Genomic DNA, 16,190 nt, shown 5'->3' on the forward strand with positions numbered 1-16,190 from the left:
GTGGTCCAAAGACATCAAATGAAGACCATAAAAGGTTTATGGATGGAAGATAGGAATCCAGACAAAATTATCTTTAAAATTCTTTACTAGGCTGAAGATGGTCATGCTGTGGCAAAGAAGCAGTTGGAGAAGGAGACACTCATGCGTGTGGACCTGGAAAATCGGTGCCAGAGCTTGCAAGAGGATCTGGATTTCAGGAAGAATGTATTTGAGGAGGTATTATCAACATAGTAATCTTGCCACTGTCCAAAGTTAATGTAGTGTTTAATCAAACTGACTATGAGCAGCTAGTAACTAGTCCAGGTAGAGAAAATCAGTATTATCCTTCCTATAAATGGGTTGAGTAATAAAATAGTTAAAGGTTTTACACCTTTTTACGTGGTAAATCAGTGGTGGAGTCAGTATGAGAGCCAGCTGACAAGAGTATTGTTCTATAGGCAGGTGAACTCATGGAGCCAGCTAACTGCTGTGGGAAAGGGTTGTTCTTGTTCTCTCTCTCTGGACCTGGTTGCATGGCCCTGCTCTTTACTTGCACCAGCTTTGGTTGCTGGACCTGATTATAACCTGTTTTTGTTGACAAGAGCAGGATGCAACTGCCTTGCTTATTGCAGAGATAGTTTTCTGCCTGTTAGGTGAATGGTTCTAGTGAAGACCAAAATTTTTGTAATAGTGGGAATTGGGAAAGGGAAGCCTGACCTTCTCTCTGTACCACATGCAAAGTGTTATGTCTGTTTATTCCATCTTTGGTGGTTCTGCAAGCTCATTTAATGAGTGGCTGCTGAGCAGTCTCCACATGCTTCTGCCATTCATCTCACCTAGGTGTGATGCTTGGCTCACCATGCACCAAACCATTTCAACCAGGTTAACTAGGAGGATACTTAAGTTTTTTTGGTTGAGTTGAATTTTTGACCACTTAGTGGCTGAGTTATGTTTTACCACAGAATCCAAAGGAGTGCTCAGACTGGTTTAAGGGATGGGACAGGGCTGTGTGGCTAAGGACAGGAGACAGGGGCTGGAGCAGGGCAAAGAAACCAAAGATCACCCTGAGATGTACTGACCATTGTCTCACTTCCATGCCCCTGGAGTGGTTGAATTGGTACACTGACTGCAGTGACAGACCCTTGTTTGGTTGTAGGACCTTAAAATAACTTTTTTTCTTGGGGAGAATGTGTCACTATTGACTGAAGGTGAAGCTAAATGAAACAGCAGAAGCTATTGCTAAAGCTTGCTGTGCCCAAGGGTGAGTGTTCTTTAGCCATCCCTGAAGCTCTTTGTTTCTTGTATGCACCAATTCAACACGCGAAGCAATAAAGAAATTGATTTGCTTTACAGGAAATTGATTTTCCTTGACGTTAGTGAATTGATTTGGTTCACTGAAGGGTCCAAATCTCCATTAGAATTAAGACATTGTGATTGGGAGTGTGGCAAGTGAGGCCTGCTTATTCTAGTGGTGTTGAACTGCTGGATCAGCTCAGCCCTTCACCTGATCCTTTGTAGTCCCCCACAACATTCCTTCAGTTTCTGAGCTGTCATTGCCTACAGTTACTGAGAGACTGCTGCTTGCTAGTTTTCTTGGTGTAAAAATTAACCACAGAGGGAAAGCTTCTTCCATATCATTTCAGAGCACATTGCTGCCAGTAAAAGGACATGTTTCTCACGATCTACCTTTAGATGTAGAGCATTTCTGCAAAACAGCTAGTAAAGTTGCTTTGAATTTGTGTTAGCCTGTTATGACTCCAGTCTGGCAAAATTGAGCCTTGCTTCACTTGCTGTTGTTCCTCATGGCCCTGCTGCTAACTTCAGGCCTCCTCCCAGTACTCAGAACCATTCCTTGGTTGTTTGTCCTGCCCTGAAGGAAGAAATTGTTTTTCTCATACCACACATTCAGACCTGGCCAGGTCTCTGCATGAATAAGTGCATGAGTAAGCCTTACCTTACTAGTTTGGAACCAGTGTTCTTAGGCACAGAAAACTCATACATTTCTAAAAATGAAAATTTCTTAGTACAAACTCTAATCATAAAAAATTGTGTTCTCAGGATTGCTTGGGTTGCTACTTTATTAATACTCTAATCAAAATCTTATGAGAAGGGTCATCAAGTATATAGAAAATATATGAGATCAGCATGTGCTTAAGAGTGAAGTTTGAAGATGCAGTTTATCTCTGTAATGATTTTTTAAAATATATATAATGTTCACAAAAGGTGTTCATTTTCATCTGACTCTGTGTAGACTGCTATTGTAATGTCAGGATGTTTATTAAGAAGGACAGAGTTTGTAGTGCAGCATATGGAATCTCTTTGCTATGTAAAACTTGATGGTTTTTTCACCTCCCTTCCCCCCATTTTGACTTTTGTAGCATAAACCAGCTCCTTACTTAGACAGTACATGGCTATTTCTGAAGCTGGTTTTAAGCTGGATCACTTTTAAGAATTACATCCTGACAAATGAGAATACTTGAATCTGTTAGTGCATGCAGCAATTCCCAGGCTTAAATGCCTGTAGTACTTAGCTCCATTATACTAAATAGTTAGTGCTGCAGTAGTTAATTGTTGTCTGACTGTAACTGCTTGTACTGTTTACCTTAGTCTGGGAATTTGTCCCTCTTCTTTTGTGTGTGTGTAGGAAATAAGGGAAACAAGAAAACGACATGAACATCGTTTGATCGAGGTGGACACAAGCCGCCAACAGGAGTATGAATCCAAAATGACTCAGGCTCTGGAGGATCTGCGAAACCAACACGATGAACAAGTCAAACTCTATAAGATGGAGCTGGAGCAGACCTATCAGGCTAAGGTAACAACTGCTGTCCACAGCGCTGTCAGACTGGAAGCACAGTTTGTGAGATAAAAACCACTTCTACCAGCTCTATTGCTCTTAAGGAGACCAGTAACTGTAACTTGAGGAAGTTTTGTCCCAGTGTTCAAATGCCTTCCCTGGGACCTGTGTGCTGGTGCATTTCCAGGGAGGGTATAGCCAGAGGTAATAGCAAGCAATAGCTTTAGCCAAGAGAGGTCAGTTAGTGAGAAAACGTGTAGCTGTTTTTGGTCTCTGCAGAAGACACAGTAGGAACAGTGGATGTCATGCAGTAGCTGTTTAGACAATGTCTTCTGCTATAAGGGTTCTTTTATTATGTCAGTGGATCCAGTTTTTCCTCACAAATGGAGGGGGTAGAGAAGACTTGCAACATGTGCAATATGTTGTGCATAAGAAGCTGGAGGGGGGGATTGGAGAGCTTGGGAATAGGTGTGTTTCAGTATGGGCTTTTGCTTGGATGCAGTGAGCTTGCAAACTAATATAGACACATTGGAAGGGCCTTCTTGTCTAAGGGTGCATTGTCACTTTGCTCTTACTGTGGTCTTTGCAGTGTTCTTAATCATGCCAATACACTTATGAATATGTCTAAGCCTGGCTACATTTCAATGATCTAAGTTAGTTCTGGACTGGAAAATTACTAGATGCAGCTGTGATTTCTTTGGTGACAGGGAAACTTCAGGCAAGACATCAGACCTTTCTTGACCAGCTTTGGTGATGAAAACTATGGTATATAATTTGGAAATCATAGAATTGTAGAGTGGTTTGGGCTGGAAGTAACCTTTAAAGGCCATCTAGTCCAGCCCCCTGCCTTGAACAGGAACATCTTAAACTAGACCAGGCTGCTCAGAGCCCCATCATGGCAATTCTGGCTGTTGTCAATAGTTAGAGCCACTTCTTGTTCTCTTGTGCTGGAAGAATGATGGTACTGCTAACATTGTTCTCCCCACCCTTCACTGAGACTCCCTCTGAATTCTTCAGGTTGATTATTTGGTTTGAGAAACACAGATCTACAAATATTTAACTTACAGCAGCAACACTATAGATAATAGATACTAAAACCCCAAAATTAAGTACAGTTGGCAGTGTTGGAATTATTCACGGAACTCTGGAACATGTAATACTTTATACAAGGAGCTATTTGGATTGACTTGTCACAGTCTGAAGGGGATCCAGGATAGAAGATGCTTAGAAGAAAATTTTTAAGAAAAGGCTGCAATATACAGACTTAGAGAATGAAAAAGTGCAAGCTTTGAATAGGGGAATGAACAAATTAAGCTGCTTTTTCCCTGCATAAAAGATGGTTGTTATGGATGAAGTTGGAATATGAAGGGAAGGGTTTAGCTGTGAACTTCATTCTGTGATTTCTGAACAAAGATGTGTCCCTGTTGGAGAACCAAAGCTGGGAAGGAATATGATGTCAAAGCAAATCATTAGGTTTAGCTACTGAGCAGCTCCAGGATGAGACGGTCTTGGGTAAAAGCTCACTTCTTGTACAGGACAGATGTGGAGCTGCTGGAGAAAGTCCAGAGAAGGCCACAAAATAATAGAGGTCTCCGAGGCTCTGAGGACTGGAGCACCTCTATTATGGAGGGAGCTGAGAGAGATGGGGTGTTCAGCCTGGACAGGAGAACTCTCCAGGGAGACTTTATCGTGACTTTTGAATACTTAAGACGGGTTTCTAAGAAAGATCATCATGATCTGTGATAATAAGCAATAGAAATTCCAAGTATTTGGCACTAGCCAGCATGACTGTAAGATAGTGAATGGTTGTCAGACTTCAAATATTTTTTAATATTAAACTTTACAAGAAGTAATGGAGTGTGTAGTTGAAGTTCCTTCAAAATCTGTAGCCTAAAGAAGGCTCTGTGTGTGCTGCTCAGAACCTAGTGAATAGCAGAGCTAATGAAGACTGATTTTATAAAGCTTTGTGCTGTGTGGCTAAAGAACATCTTCTCCCTGGAACTATTCTTAGAATTGGATCGGTTTAGTTTTTGAGTGGATTCCACAGTGTGGCAAAATTGTTGAAGTCCAGCTGCATGCAAGGATGCAGGGCATGGCAAAGGATGCTTTTTCTAGCTCTCTGCTTTCATGAAACTTACCATGTAACAGTTCTGGTTTTGCTCTCTCTGTTTTGGTTAAAATTAACCACTAGAAATGAAGCTTGTTCACTAGGTGAATTTAACAAAAATTAAAACCAAATCATATATTGACAACTATTCGGGAAAGAGAATAAAACCAAACCCATTGTTTTGCCTCTGGGACAGGATGTTGTCTGGAGTGCCGTGGGTAGTTTTATTCCTTCTTGCAAAGGTACTACAGAGTAATACAGACCAGACTGACAAAGACAATGTAGAGTGGGAAACAAGTCATGCATGAGAAAACTTTAAATAAAACCTTCACCTGGAAAAGAGACACGTTGAGAGAAGTGGGAGATAGAGTGGATGTCTGTAAAAGGATAAATGGCATGGGGGAAGGTGAATGGGGAGTGATGGTTTATTATTTTTTCAGTAGGAGCAGGAACAGTGAATGTCCATGGCAGATTGAGAAGAAACAAAAAGGATTGTTCTTTAATATAGAGCTAAACTCTTTGCCCCAAAAATTCAAAAAGCAGAGACAAATTCCTGCCTGAGAAACCCATGGAGAGGTAGTAGGGAGCAAAATACTGTCTCTGACTTAGGAAGTCCCTGAGTTGCAAATGGCCAGCAGAGACATAATACCTGTGGAATATTTTATTGAGTTAGTCTCTGGGCATCCAGGGAACTGTTGGACCAGGACAGGAATTAGGTAGGCAGCCTTTGCTGTCACCCAGTGTGATTTGCCTTAGGACAAACAAGCAGAGCACGTGGTCAGTTTTTTGGAAACTAAGGTTGCTTGTATAATGGAAGGGCTAATAGAGTATTTTTTTAACAGCATAAGCAAATCCTCTAGGAACAGATCTGAAATAGATTTTCCTGGTCCTCAGAGCATTTCTTAATGTTATGCACTTCTTATCCTAAACTTACCAGACCATTTAAAATTTTTAAAATTAAACAGTTGCTATTTTTTTACCAAAAGTATATTGCTGGATTTCTAACTCAGTACAAGTGAGCTGTATAAAACTTTCCTTCCAGCTGGAGAATGCCAAATTGTCCTCTGACCAAAATGACAAAGCTGCTGGTGCAGCTCGAGAGGAGCTGAAGGAGGCTCGCATGAGGATAGAAGCTCTCAGCTACCAGCTTTCTGGTCTTCAGAAACAGGTAAAGGGACTAAATTTGCTTTTGGGTCAAACAAACAGCTGTTTTGTGTGAATATATTAACATTTCTGACCCTTCATATTTTCTGAATTTTACCTAGAGAAATCTTTGTTGTGTTCATTTGGGAGGGAGAAGGCTTTTAACTTTTTGAGTGGACTTGCATGGATGCCAAGTGGTCTTTCTCTTGTGCTGTGTGCCTAGGCCAGTGCAGCAGAAGATCGCATTCGGGAACTGGAGGAAATGATGGCTGGTGAACGGGAGAAGTTTAGGAAGATGCTGGATGCAAAGGAGAGGGAAATGACAGACATGAGGGACCAGATGCAGCTTCAGCTTACAGAGTACCAAGAACTGCTTGATGTTAAATTAGCACTGGACATGGAGATCAGTGCTTACCGAAAACTCCTGGAAGGAGAAGAGGAAAGGTACGTACAGATTCCACTTTCTTTTCTCAGGACTTACAAGTGTTATTTTCATTTCTTGCACTTATTTTTTTACCACTTGTGCAGGAATGCCCAGATTTTCTTTCACTGAAGTTGGCTTCACACCACAGTGTGTTGCATGGAACACTTGTTCTCAACTGAACACTGTCTTTATTTTGGGTTTTTATAATGGGCTTGGAGTACAGTGGAATATATCATTCTGTGCTTGGTCTTCATATCATCTTTTTACTCAAGTGCTTGTACTTCTGTGGTTTTAAATCATGGGGCCTGAGAATAGTGTGTTTAGTAGTAGCTGTACTGGAGGGAGGGGTTAAGTGATCTGTGTTGCTCTCAGTAGCATTGCTTTCTGTGTCACATGGTCATACTGCCAGAACATTCCTCAGGGATGGGTAGCCCCCTCCTCGTTGTGTATGAAGTCCTCTTGACATAGAGAGTGAGGCTGCTGTCAGCCTCAGAGCACATTACAGTCTGGTTACTTGGGGATATTGTAGCTTTGTCTGTGGTTCTCTGCATGAATTCATTAAAATGCATTCTTGGTTGTGTTAAGGTTGAAGCTCTCTCCAAGTCCCTCCTCCCGTGTCACAGTCTCTCGGGCTACCTCCAGCAGCAGCAGCAGCAGCACTTCACTTGTTCGCTCTTCTCGAGGCAAGAGAAAACGTATTGAAGCAGAGGAGCTTTCCGGCAGTGGAACAAGTGGGATCGGCACTGGAAGCATCAGTGGCAGCAGCAGTAGCAGTAGTTTTCAAATGTCCCAGCAAGCTTCAGCTACAGGAAGTATCAGCATAGAAGAGATAGACCTGGAGGGCAAATATGTTCAGCTTAAGAACAACTCGGAGAAGGTGAGCATCACAGATCTTATAGAAAACAAGGAGGAGCTAAACTGAGATGTTACACAGCCCTTTGCAGCATGAGTAGGTACATCCATGTGGAGAGCAGGAGCAGCATCTCAAGGTGCAGCATCCTCCAAGAATTAATGGGAATCAACTCCAGGAATCAACTTTTGAAAAGTTGAACATAATGGTTGGTTAACATGAGTGTAATGTTTGCTGCAGGAAGAGAACACAATTTGTGTCCCAAATGTGTAAATGTGTGCTGGGACATTGCTCACAGAAACAGCCTGCTGTCTAGCAGAACTTTGTTGTGTGAAATGAATAGCTTTTAAAATTTTGCTGAATGACCTTATGGGATTTACACTTTAGACTAACTGGATATAACCAAATACTTTCAAGGTAGAATGCAAATGTCTAACAACCATATAAATAAATTTATATTCCCATTATTGTAATAACAAAGACCTAGACTCTGATGCCTGTTCGTTCTGTTTTGTTCGCTTTGAATAACTTTCTGATTCTCTCTGTTAGGATCAGTCTTTGGGTAACTGGAGACTGAAAAGACAAATTGGAGATGGAGAAGAAATTGCTTACAAATTTACTCCTAAGTATGTCCTCAGAGCTGGGCAGACTGTTACAGTAAGTTGTATTTACAGTATGTCAACAACATATCCTTCTGTTGATGCTGTGGCAATTGGAAATCTTGAAGTTTGCTACAGCCTGATTTGGGGTGTAACTTTGGGGTTCATGGATCTCACTTTAGAGGAGCAGGATTTCAGTTATAAAAATGCAGAACAAAAAATGAATTTCTGTATTAGTACTTAAGTATTTAAGACTTTTTTTTTTGGACACAGAGAAAGTTGAATAAAAAGATATTTTGGAGGATTAATCAAGGACTATTTGTTTCCAAACAACTTTGCCCAGGTTTGGAACCCTAATCCTGGTCAACCTCTTAAAGAAATGGGAATAGTTCAGAGCATTCATCCAGACTAGTAGACTGTAGCTAAGACTGGATTTTATCAGCATTAACTGTAGTAGAACAGCTGCTTTTCAATAATTTTACATTTTATTTTCAGTCTGCAACATGTTCTTTTAAGGAGAAACAAATGTATCTTTTAATCACTTGCAGCTATTTCTACTTAAGTATCAATTGTTCAGATACATATAAAAGGTTAGGTTGATAGACTACATGCTGCTTTTTGCCTTGGCTCCATAAAGTATGGTTATTGAGACAGTGGTAGAAGAAATTTGTTCAGAAAAGAATTGATGACTGCAATATTAGATTTTTTAAATACCTTACTACAAGTAATAGTGTAGTTAAAAGTAGGGCAAAACTGCCATTGGAATTCAGAAAAAAAAAACTTGGTACGTAGAGTGAAGTAGGAGAATTAGGGGGATATGTATATTTAAAGGAAAAAATTGGATAAACAGCTAATTACAGATTGTTGTTCTCACTAGATCTGGGGAGCAGATGCAGGCGTATCTCACAGCCCCCCTTCTGTTCTCGTGTGGAAGAATCAAGGCAGCTGGGGCACTGGTGGAAATATCCGCACTTACCTCGTAAACTCTGAAGGAGAGGTAGGTTGTGTCCATGGGCTCGTTATCTCCCACTCTTAATTTGAGGGTGGGGTGACATGACACAATGACAAGATCCTGATTGTAAGATCTCCCCTATTGTCTTCTAATATGACAGTTTATAACACTGAAATAATTAAGTCTGTACATATCTCTGACATTTTTGGGATATTTTTGAAGACTGTGATCGTCATGATTATGCCCATAGGCACTTTTTTCCTGTTTTAGAAGAATATGCTGCTAGTAGAGAATTTGTTTGGAATTGCAGTATGTAGTTTCAAAAGAGACAAAGAAAAGAAACATTTCTGGCAATTTGAAGTTCCATTATATAGTTGCTATGATGTTCTGAGGTGCAGTGTAAATGTAGGAAGATAGTTGTCCTTTCCATGTTAGAAGCACATCATAAGTTCTCATTGGGCAGATGTTCCTGAGCATTTTGCATTGTCTTACATCTGCTCACAGCTAATTTTTTTAAAACCATCCCTGCAGATGACTTTTGCAAGAGAGAATCGTGCCTTGGCTGTTACTCATAACCATGCCATTATCCCAGCAATCTGATAGCAGTAGGAAAAGGAGACAGACCACAGTTGTATCAGTTTTTGTGTTGCCTTTCTCGCTGGCAGTTTTCCAGAACAACGTTGTGTGCAGGATGAAGTAGGAGTGGGGGTAATTTGTACAAATAGAAAGCTAACACTCAGTATCCAAACTGTGTGGTCAAACTAGTATCTGAAAAAATTTCAAATTCATGTCTGTTTTCACTATGGTTACCTTTACCTTAGGAGTATATGTTAAGGGCAACATTTTCCACAACTAGAGATTTTCGTGATTTCCATGGTGCAAGTACGCAGAAGAATTTCTTACTAGTTATAAGTGTTAAAAAGAATTTAGTAATAAAGGAAGCTTCCTGGGGTTTTAGAATTCTCTTTAGTGCCTGGCTTGTAAGACTGTGCTGATAACCAACATATGCAATTGATACTAAATATTTATTAGAAATTGCAAATATTCTTAATGTTGTGTAATCATACTGAGAAAGTTTAGTTTCTCACATTACACTGTGTTTCAGTCAGCTCTTACCTGTGTCTGCTGTGACCTTGTGTAAAACTGACTACTAATCACCTGAAACATGTCTGCTTCCTCTTAAATCCCAGGGTAATAAAAGAGAATTCAAGTTGGGTGAATTACATTACCATGCCTTTTAGTGCACAGAAATAGGAATGATGTTGTGGTTTGCAGGATATTACCAGTATTTGCTTGCATAGCTAGTGTTAAATCTAGGCTAAGTTGCTTTAAACTCTCCAAAATTTAATAAGGATATTATATTGATGGTATAGCAAAAACTTAATGGATAGATAATGACTCCTGGCCATCTCCTTATCTGTCATTTTGTGTAGGAAGTTGCAGTGAGAAGCGTTACTAAATCAGTAGTCATGCGAGAGAATGAAGAGGAAGAAGACGAAGCAGAATATGGAGAAGAAGACCTTTTCAACCAACAGGTAATCAGATGCAGACAAGATATTTAACTTGTGCCTCATTAGTTGGATCAATCGGGCGTAAGATTTAGGAGGGGGTCCCCTTCAACTTTTGTCAGCTCTGAGCTTCCTGGTCCTTTCTTCCAATGCAACATTGCAGTGCACAGAGAGAGGACAATGTGAGCGGTGCTGCCAGGAGTTACTGCTGGGATCCATCCTGGTACGGCTCAGGCAGTGGCCGATGCCAGCTCAGGGTATCTGTGCTTCAGATCACACATTTGCAGTATTAGCAGGCAGTGTTCCTCCTGTTCAGTGTCTGCTGCTCTGTACAACAGAGCTGGGACATTCTTGCTGGAAGCAGAATATTACCAGATAACCATTGAAAACCAGGAATGCGTGGTACTTCTCTTGCTGCAAGCTTCAGTTTATTGGTTTGTTTTCTGATACAATATATCTTCTACACCTGAAATAAACTTGTTTTTTCTTAATAATACCACCTCAATGCTTTGATAACCCTTAGTTTAATAATGTGAAATAAGTGACCAGCAGTTGACAGAGCAAAAAAAGGAGAAAGATGTATAGGTGATATCAGAAAATATTTTAAATTTGAAACTCAAGGGATTTGTTCCTCTGATCAGTGGCCATCAGTAGCTCTTTTCACAAAGAACCCATTCTGTGCAGGTTTGCAGGTAAGTTCTCAAAGCTTTTTTGGTCCCAAAGAGATTGAGCAGTGTATTTGTAGTATAAAGCAACTGACTTTTCTTACCCAAAAAAAGCAGCTGTAGAGCAGAGATCTCTCTCAAATGGAATCAGCATTTGAAATAAAGGAACTTGCTGGTCTCGAGCTAATGACATCACAATTTAATTTGTCATCTGTATCACTGTTGGAAAAATGGGGACTAACCAGTCAACCCATTGCAGGAAAGCAGAACCCGAGGGGCAGCATGTCAGTCCTGGCAGCAGACCGGGGCATGTGCTCTACTTCCTCTAGAGTACTGATGTTCCCTTAATATAACTAAACTACTAAAAAGTGCTTTTGACATCTGAGATGATAACCAGTCTAGGCTTGCAATCTGAATAGCTGGTAAGAATTGAATTCAACTCTGCCTATCTTATTTTAGGGGGATCCCAGAACAACCTCTAGAGGATGCTCAGTGATGTGAAAAAAGAAGAAAGAAACTATTATTTGCGCTTTTTCCCCTTCATTTATTTCCTTTTATTTTTGCTATTTTTTCCTTCCAGAGCCACTGAAAACTATTTTTATATGCATCACCTGATTTCTTTGAAGTTTACTCCTTGGTACATTTTTATAAAAAAAATTTCAGAAAAAAACTTTACTGAACAAAACTGCCAGAATTTTTAATAGATTTCTTTATTTTTTCCCTCTTCGTTGAAACGCTATATTGGAATACAATATTTTTCCCCATACAGAGTTTAAAGTCTTACATAGAAACCTAAAGCAGAAAAGAGATTTTTAGCTAAAATGAGATGAGACTCCTTGAGTGTATGGTAAATGGATAATTACATATACAACCAGTATAATACCCCCAGAAAAGAAGTTCAATGAAGTGTGTTCATCTGCAGGGCCCTGGGAGAGATTCACAGAGTGTTTCCTCCACAGTTGTAGAAATGCTAGTATTCTGCCTGGTATCCTCAGCAATTCCCAGCTTAGGAAAATTAGACCCCAGATTCATTTAAAGTGCTGCTCCACAATTGCAATGACACAGGGAAGCTTCATTGTAGGCATTTTTGACTCAGGACCTTGCCATCGTGTCTTTCTCCAAGATTTGACAGCCTAATGGTAAAACATCTGGGTCTGTCACACCTGACCTCCATGTCATCATTTCAGAAGATGGAGAATGGTGGGTTCTGCTTCCTGAACATACACACCATCCTAAGTTGGAAGTGTCAAACCCAGAGTTTGCAATGTTTGATTTTTAGGGATTTTGCCATTGTCACAAGTTAAATCATGGACACAAATTGTGATATTCAGTATTTATGATTTAATCCTTTTGACATATTCAGCTTTAAGGATATTTGATTAAGATTTTAGAAGTAAAACATATTTATACTTTTGGCAATGATAAATATTGGGGATTTTAAAGGTTATCCCATGTAAATGTTGACTTTGTTAATCAGAGCTAGATACAGCTTGTTCATACTTCTCTTGTGTTCAAAGGGGCATTGTCAGATATCCTAAGGAGCAATATTTGCAAAATAGGGCAGAAATAGTTCAATGCCTTTTAAATAGTCAAAGGAACTGCCTCTGTTAAGGACGCAAGTGATGCAGCGTTCAAGTGCTCGAGGCAAAGTCTAACAAGGAGTGAAAGGAGAATAATAAAAAACACATTTTCTATATGTGTTGTATGGGCAGCACGTGATTTTTATTTTAATAGGATGCATTTTTTATCTGACAGTGTCCATTTAGCTTAAGGTTTCTGCTGCTGCATTTCTCTGGAGATAACTCTTGAGTCCCATAAGGGTTAGTGTTCATCCTTAAGCACGAGGGAAAATACTTGACTGCTCCAAAGAATGCAAATGTTTTTTCAGCTACTAGTTTGGATACAAAATTTGGATACCCTTTGATTCCAGCATAGAATCCTGTTTTTACCTGCACTCTTGAACTCTGATCTTGTCATTCAAATAGTTAAGACTCATCAGACAAGTGACAAGGTTTGGATGTTTTCGGTGGCTTTCGGACATTATGTTCTCTGAACAGTATCGTGACTGACAGATATAACCTAGAAAGTCAGTTTAGTGGCTCTGGCTGATGGCTTTGTTATGCAAGCAGGGTGGGAACAAAAGGGGCTTTAAGCTTCAGGATTTATTTTACCATTTAAAAATAAATCAAAGATGCTACTTTTCTCTGTTTGAATGGGATGACTGAGTTGCTGAATAGACATTTAGAATTATGTTTTAATCCATTATCAGAAGACCCATTACAAAAAAACAGGATGAAGGTTTGGCTGTTTGGGCTGATGGGATAACTGCATTGATGTACTTGGCCATCTTTCTAATGTAATTTTCCCACTCTGCTTGAGTAGAAGGTTAAATATGTAGTAAATCATGTCTCTTTCTCTGTAAGATGTATCTAGTGAAATTATGTTTCTCAGACATACTGTTACAATTACCTTTTCTAAATTCACTGTTATGCAAATGAATGCAATCAATGTAAATTTATTTTTGCAACACACCTTCCAACCACTGGACACCATTTCCCTTTCTGACCCAGAGCTTCTACTGACATAGTGTTTGAGGCTTTTTGCTTTTTCCCTAAAGATCTATATTTATTTTTTTACATCGGCCAGTTTTCAGACTGCTTATTCCTTTATGATTGTCCTGTAAATTTAAGATTATTTTGTGATCTTAAATACTAAAGCAATGAACATGCAGTTAATTTGCATTTTTTCTGTGGTTTTTTCTTTGTTTGTTTCCTGTAAAGAATGGCCTCAGAAAGGCAGCTCGAATGAAGAACCTCTTGCTACCTGAGCCATAGTTTTCTTAACAGCTACTGTATGGGGAATGTGTCTTCCTGTAGCCTTAAGAACTGGTGCTTGCAGATCTCTTGTGATGAGCACTGTGCCCTTGAGTAACAGTCTGCAGAATTTGTCCTTAGAATTGGAACTGTGTCCTTTAACTTTGGAAACAGTTTATTTGATTCTTCAGGACCATGTTTAGGTATATACAGGTCAAATAAACCTGTTATTGACACTGTGGGAAAAGCCAACAGTCTGAATGTGGATGATTCTGTTACCACAGTGCTTTTTAATAGGCTACTAAAAATATGATAAATAACTCCTGGCTGTAAATTACAAGATACAGAAGAACTACTGTATTCCATGTAATTTCTTTTTTGTGTGTCGCCTTCTCCAGCCACCATCCCGGCTTCTTGCTTTTGATGCTGAGCTTCAGTCTTAACAGCACTGTCCTGGCCAGACTGGGAGGCAGTTTTGTAGCTTTACCAGCCCAAAAAGCATTGTTTCTTTTTTTTCCATCTTTCAAGGATTTCTTTCAATTTTCAGGATATTTAAAGCTTTTTGTCCAAATGAAATCCAGTGTCACCTTTCCCCCTTTTTCTCTTTGATCCTGTATATGAACCAGTCTTGACGAAATTAGAACGTGGACAGCAGTTCTACTCCAGTGCTGATACCTGGCATAAAGCTTGAAGGAGAAATAGATTTGACTTGTCTGGAGAAAAATGATTTTAGGGTGTCCCTGATGAGGGAAATGAAGATTTTATCAGAGTAGTTACTTGAGCATAACTATCCATATGGATGTTCTTATTCCAGAAATACAACCTTATTCTGGATGAAATAGTAAATAGTTTTTCCTATGTGTAGATCATAACAGAATATCATATAAAATACAATAGATGCATCCTGCCTCCTCCTAAGCTCATGCCACATGAAAATACTTGTCTCAGAACAAGTCCATCCATCTGCAGACCTGTCAGGAATGTGGTGTCTTCTGGAGTGAGGTGTAGCCTCAGAGTCCCTGGCATTTCATGCCACTTTTGTCTCCCTTGCTTCTGCGTTTGTTCCTTTTAACTGTTGCATTGCAGTGACATACTGCAAGGAGCGGGAGTGGCTGGGATTCCCTTGTTCCATGTTTCCTGTGGTTCCTTTGCTGCTGCATTTCAGCTGTATTTCCAGTTTCCCTTGTTGCTTCACAGCTCTATTTCCCAGCAGGTCTCTTTATGCCTACACGGGGCTCCAGCTTGGCTCTGACAGAACCCATCATTTGCACTGACATGTTGCTCACTTGTCTTCAGCTCTGTGTTGCCATTAGATGGGGAGTTGGCTGCATAGTCTGTGTTTGTAGCAGGAACCAAAAGTCTCAGGAAGAATATAAATATCTGCTTCCTGTGATGTAAAAGCCAGCTGAGCATGTGTGCAAGCTGGCAGTAATGTGGGAATTGTACTGCAGTGTGAAGCAGTACTATACTGTGAAAGATCACTACGTGTGGTGTCTGTCCTTGAGCAACGGGACACTTCATGTTCAGTTCAGGGATCTTACTGGCTTTTATACACCTTTTTTTTTCTTTTTTAATGGTCATCTTGTATAAAGGCCCTTTAACTGCAACCTGAACAGAGGTTGCAGGTTAGAACAGACCTATAAAAATCCTCTCTGCACCCCAGGACATTGGAGAATCTGTTCCTTTTATGTGCATCAGAAATGTTTTGATGCTGTAGGAAAACATGCATGCTGTATGTTCTAGATCTCTTGTAGCCACTTCTCTCATGTCTTCACTGTTAAACCATTCTATCTCTTCTTTGTGTATCTTCTTTTGAAAGTCTTATCTCTAAACAAAGGCATATCCATATTTGATCCTGCATTTTATTGACACTGTTGGGTCCAAACTCTGTGTGAGCAAAGCCTTGTGAACCAGTGAGCGGAAGGTGAGATAGTGATTGCATTTTTCAAAGCACTGTTTTAGCTGAATGTCGGGACAAATTATATTGGAGAGATTGTTTTCTCATTTAAAATGGCCTGGGAAACAGAATTTTTATTTGCCCTTCAATATGGTTAGCTTTAAACCAGTTTTAAAATTATTTAAAGGTGTTTGTTGGTTTTTTTTATACAAGATCATATTTACATGCAATTATTATTTGTAAACATGCCTTTCTTGAAATGCTAAGGTCTAGAGTGAAAAGGATGCTTGATATTCAAAGCCTCCATTCAGAATAGCACAAGCAGTGAATTGACTTGGAGTTCGAGATAATAAGATGTGGTTTATTGAACTTCCAGCTTTTCTAGTTAGCTATTACTGAAGTGACAAGTCCATCTTGGTAAGGCAGATGTTACTGTATATTCAGCTACCCAGATCA

The 16,190-nt window shown here is 39.7% G+C and overlaps 1 protein-coding gene across 1 annotated transcript in view; it reads left to right on the forward strand.

Moving 5' to 3' along the window:
• Nucleotides 1-14,550, forward strand: part of LOC138099760 (lamin-B2) — a 34,809-nt gene extending 20,259 nt beyond the window's left edge. The window contains exons 4-12 of the mRNA XM_068997239.1: nt 91-216; nt 2,624-2,794; nt 5,926-6,051; nt 6,250-6,470; nt 7,036-7,327; nt 7,850-7,957; nt 8,777-8,896; nt 10,285-10,386; nt 11,484-14,550. Coding sequence (XP_068853340.1) covers nt 91-216; nt 2,624-2,794; nt 5,926-6,051; nt 6,250-6,470; nt 7,036-7,327; nt 7,850-7,957; nt 8,777-8,896; nt 10,285-10,386; nt 11,484-11,525 — 1,308 coding nt within the window. The 3' untranslated portion in view covers nt 11,526-14,550. The remainder of the gene's footprint in view (nt 1-90; nt 217-2,623; nt 2,795-5,925; nt 6,052-6,249; nt 6,471-7,035; nt 7,328-7,849; nt 7,958-8,776; nt 8,897-10,284; nt 10,387-11,483) is intronic.
• The last annotated feature ends 1,640 nt before the right edge of the window (nt 14,551-16,190 follow it).

The sequence above is a fragment of the Aphelocoma coerulescens genome, chromosome 28 (assembly GCF_041296385.1).
Source record: "Aphelocoma coerulescens isolate FSJ_1873_10779 chromosome 28, UR_Acoe_1.0, whole genome shotgun sequence".
NCBI lineage: Eukaryota > Metazoa > Chordata > Aves > Passeriformes > Corvidae > Aphelocoma > Aphelocoma coerulescens.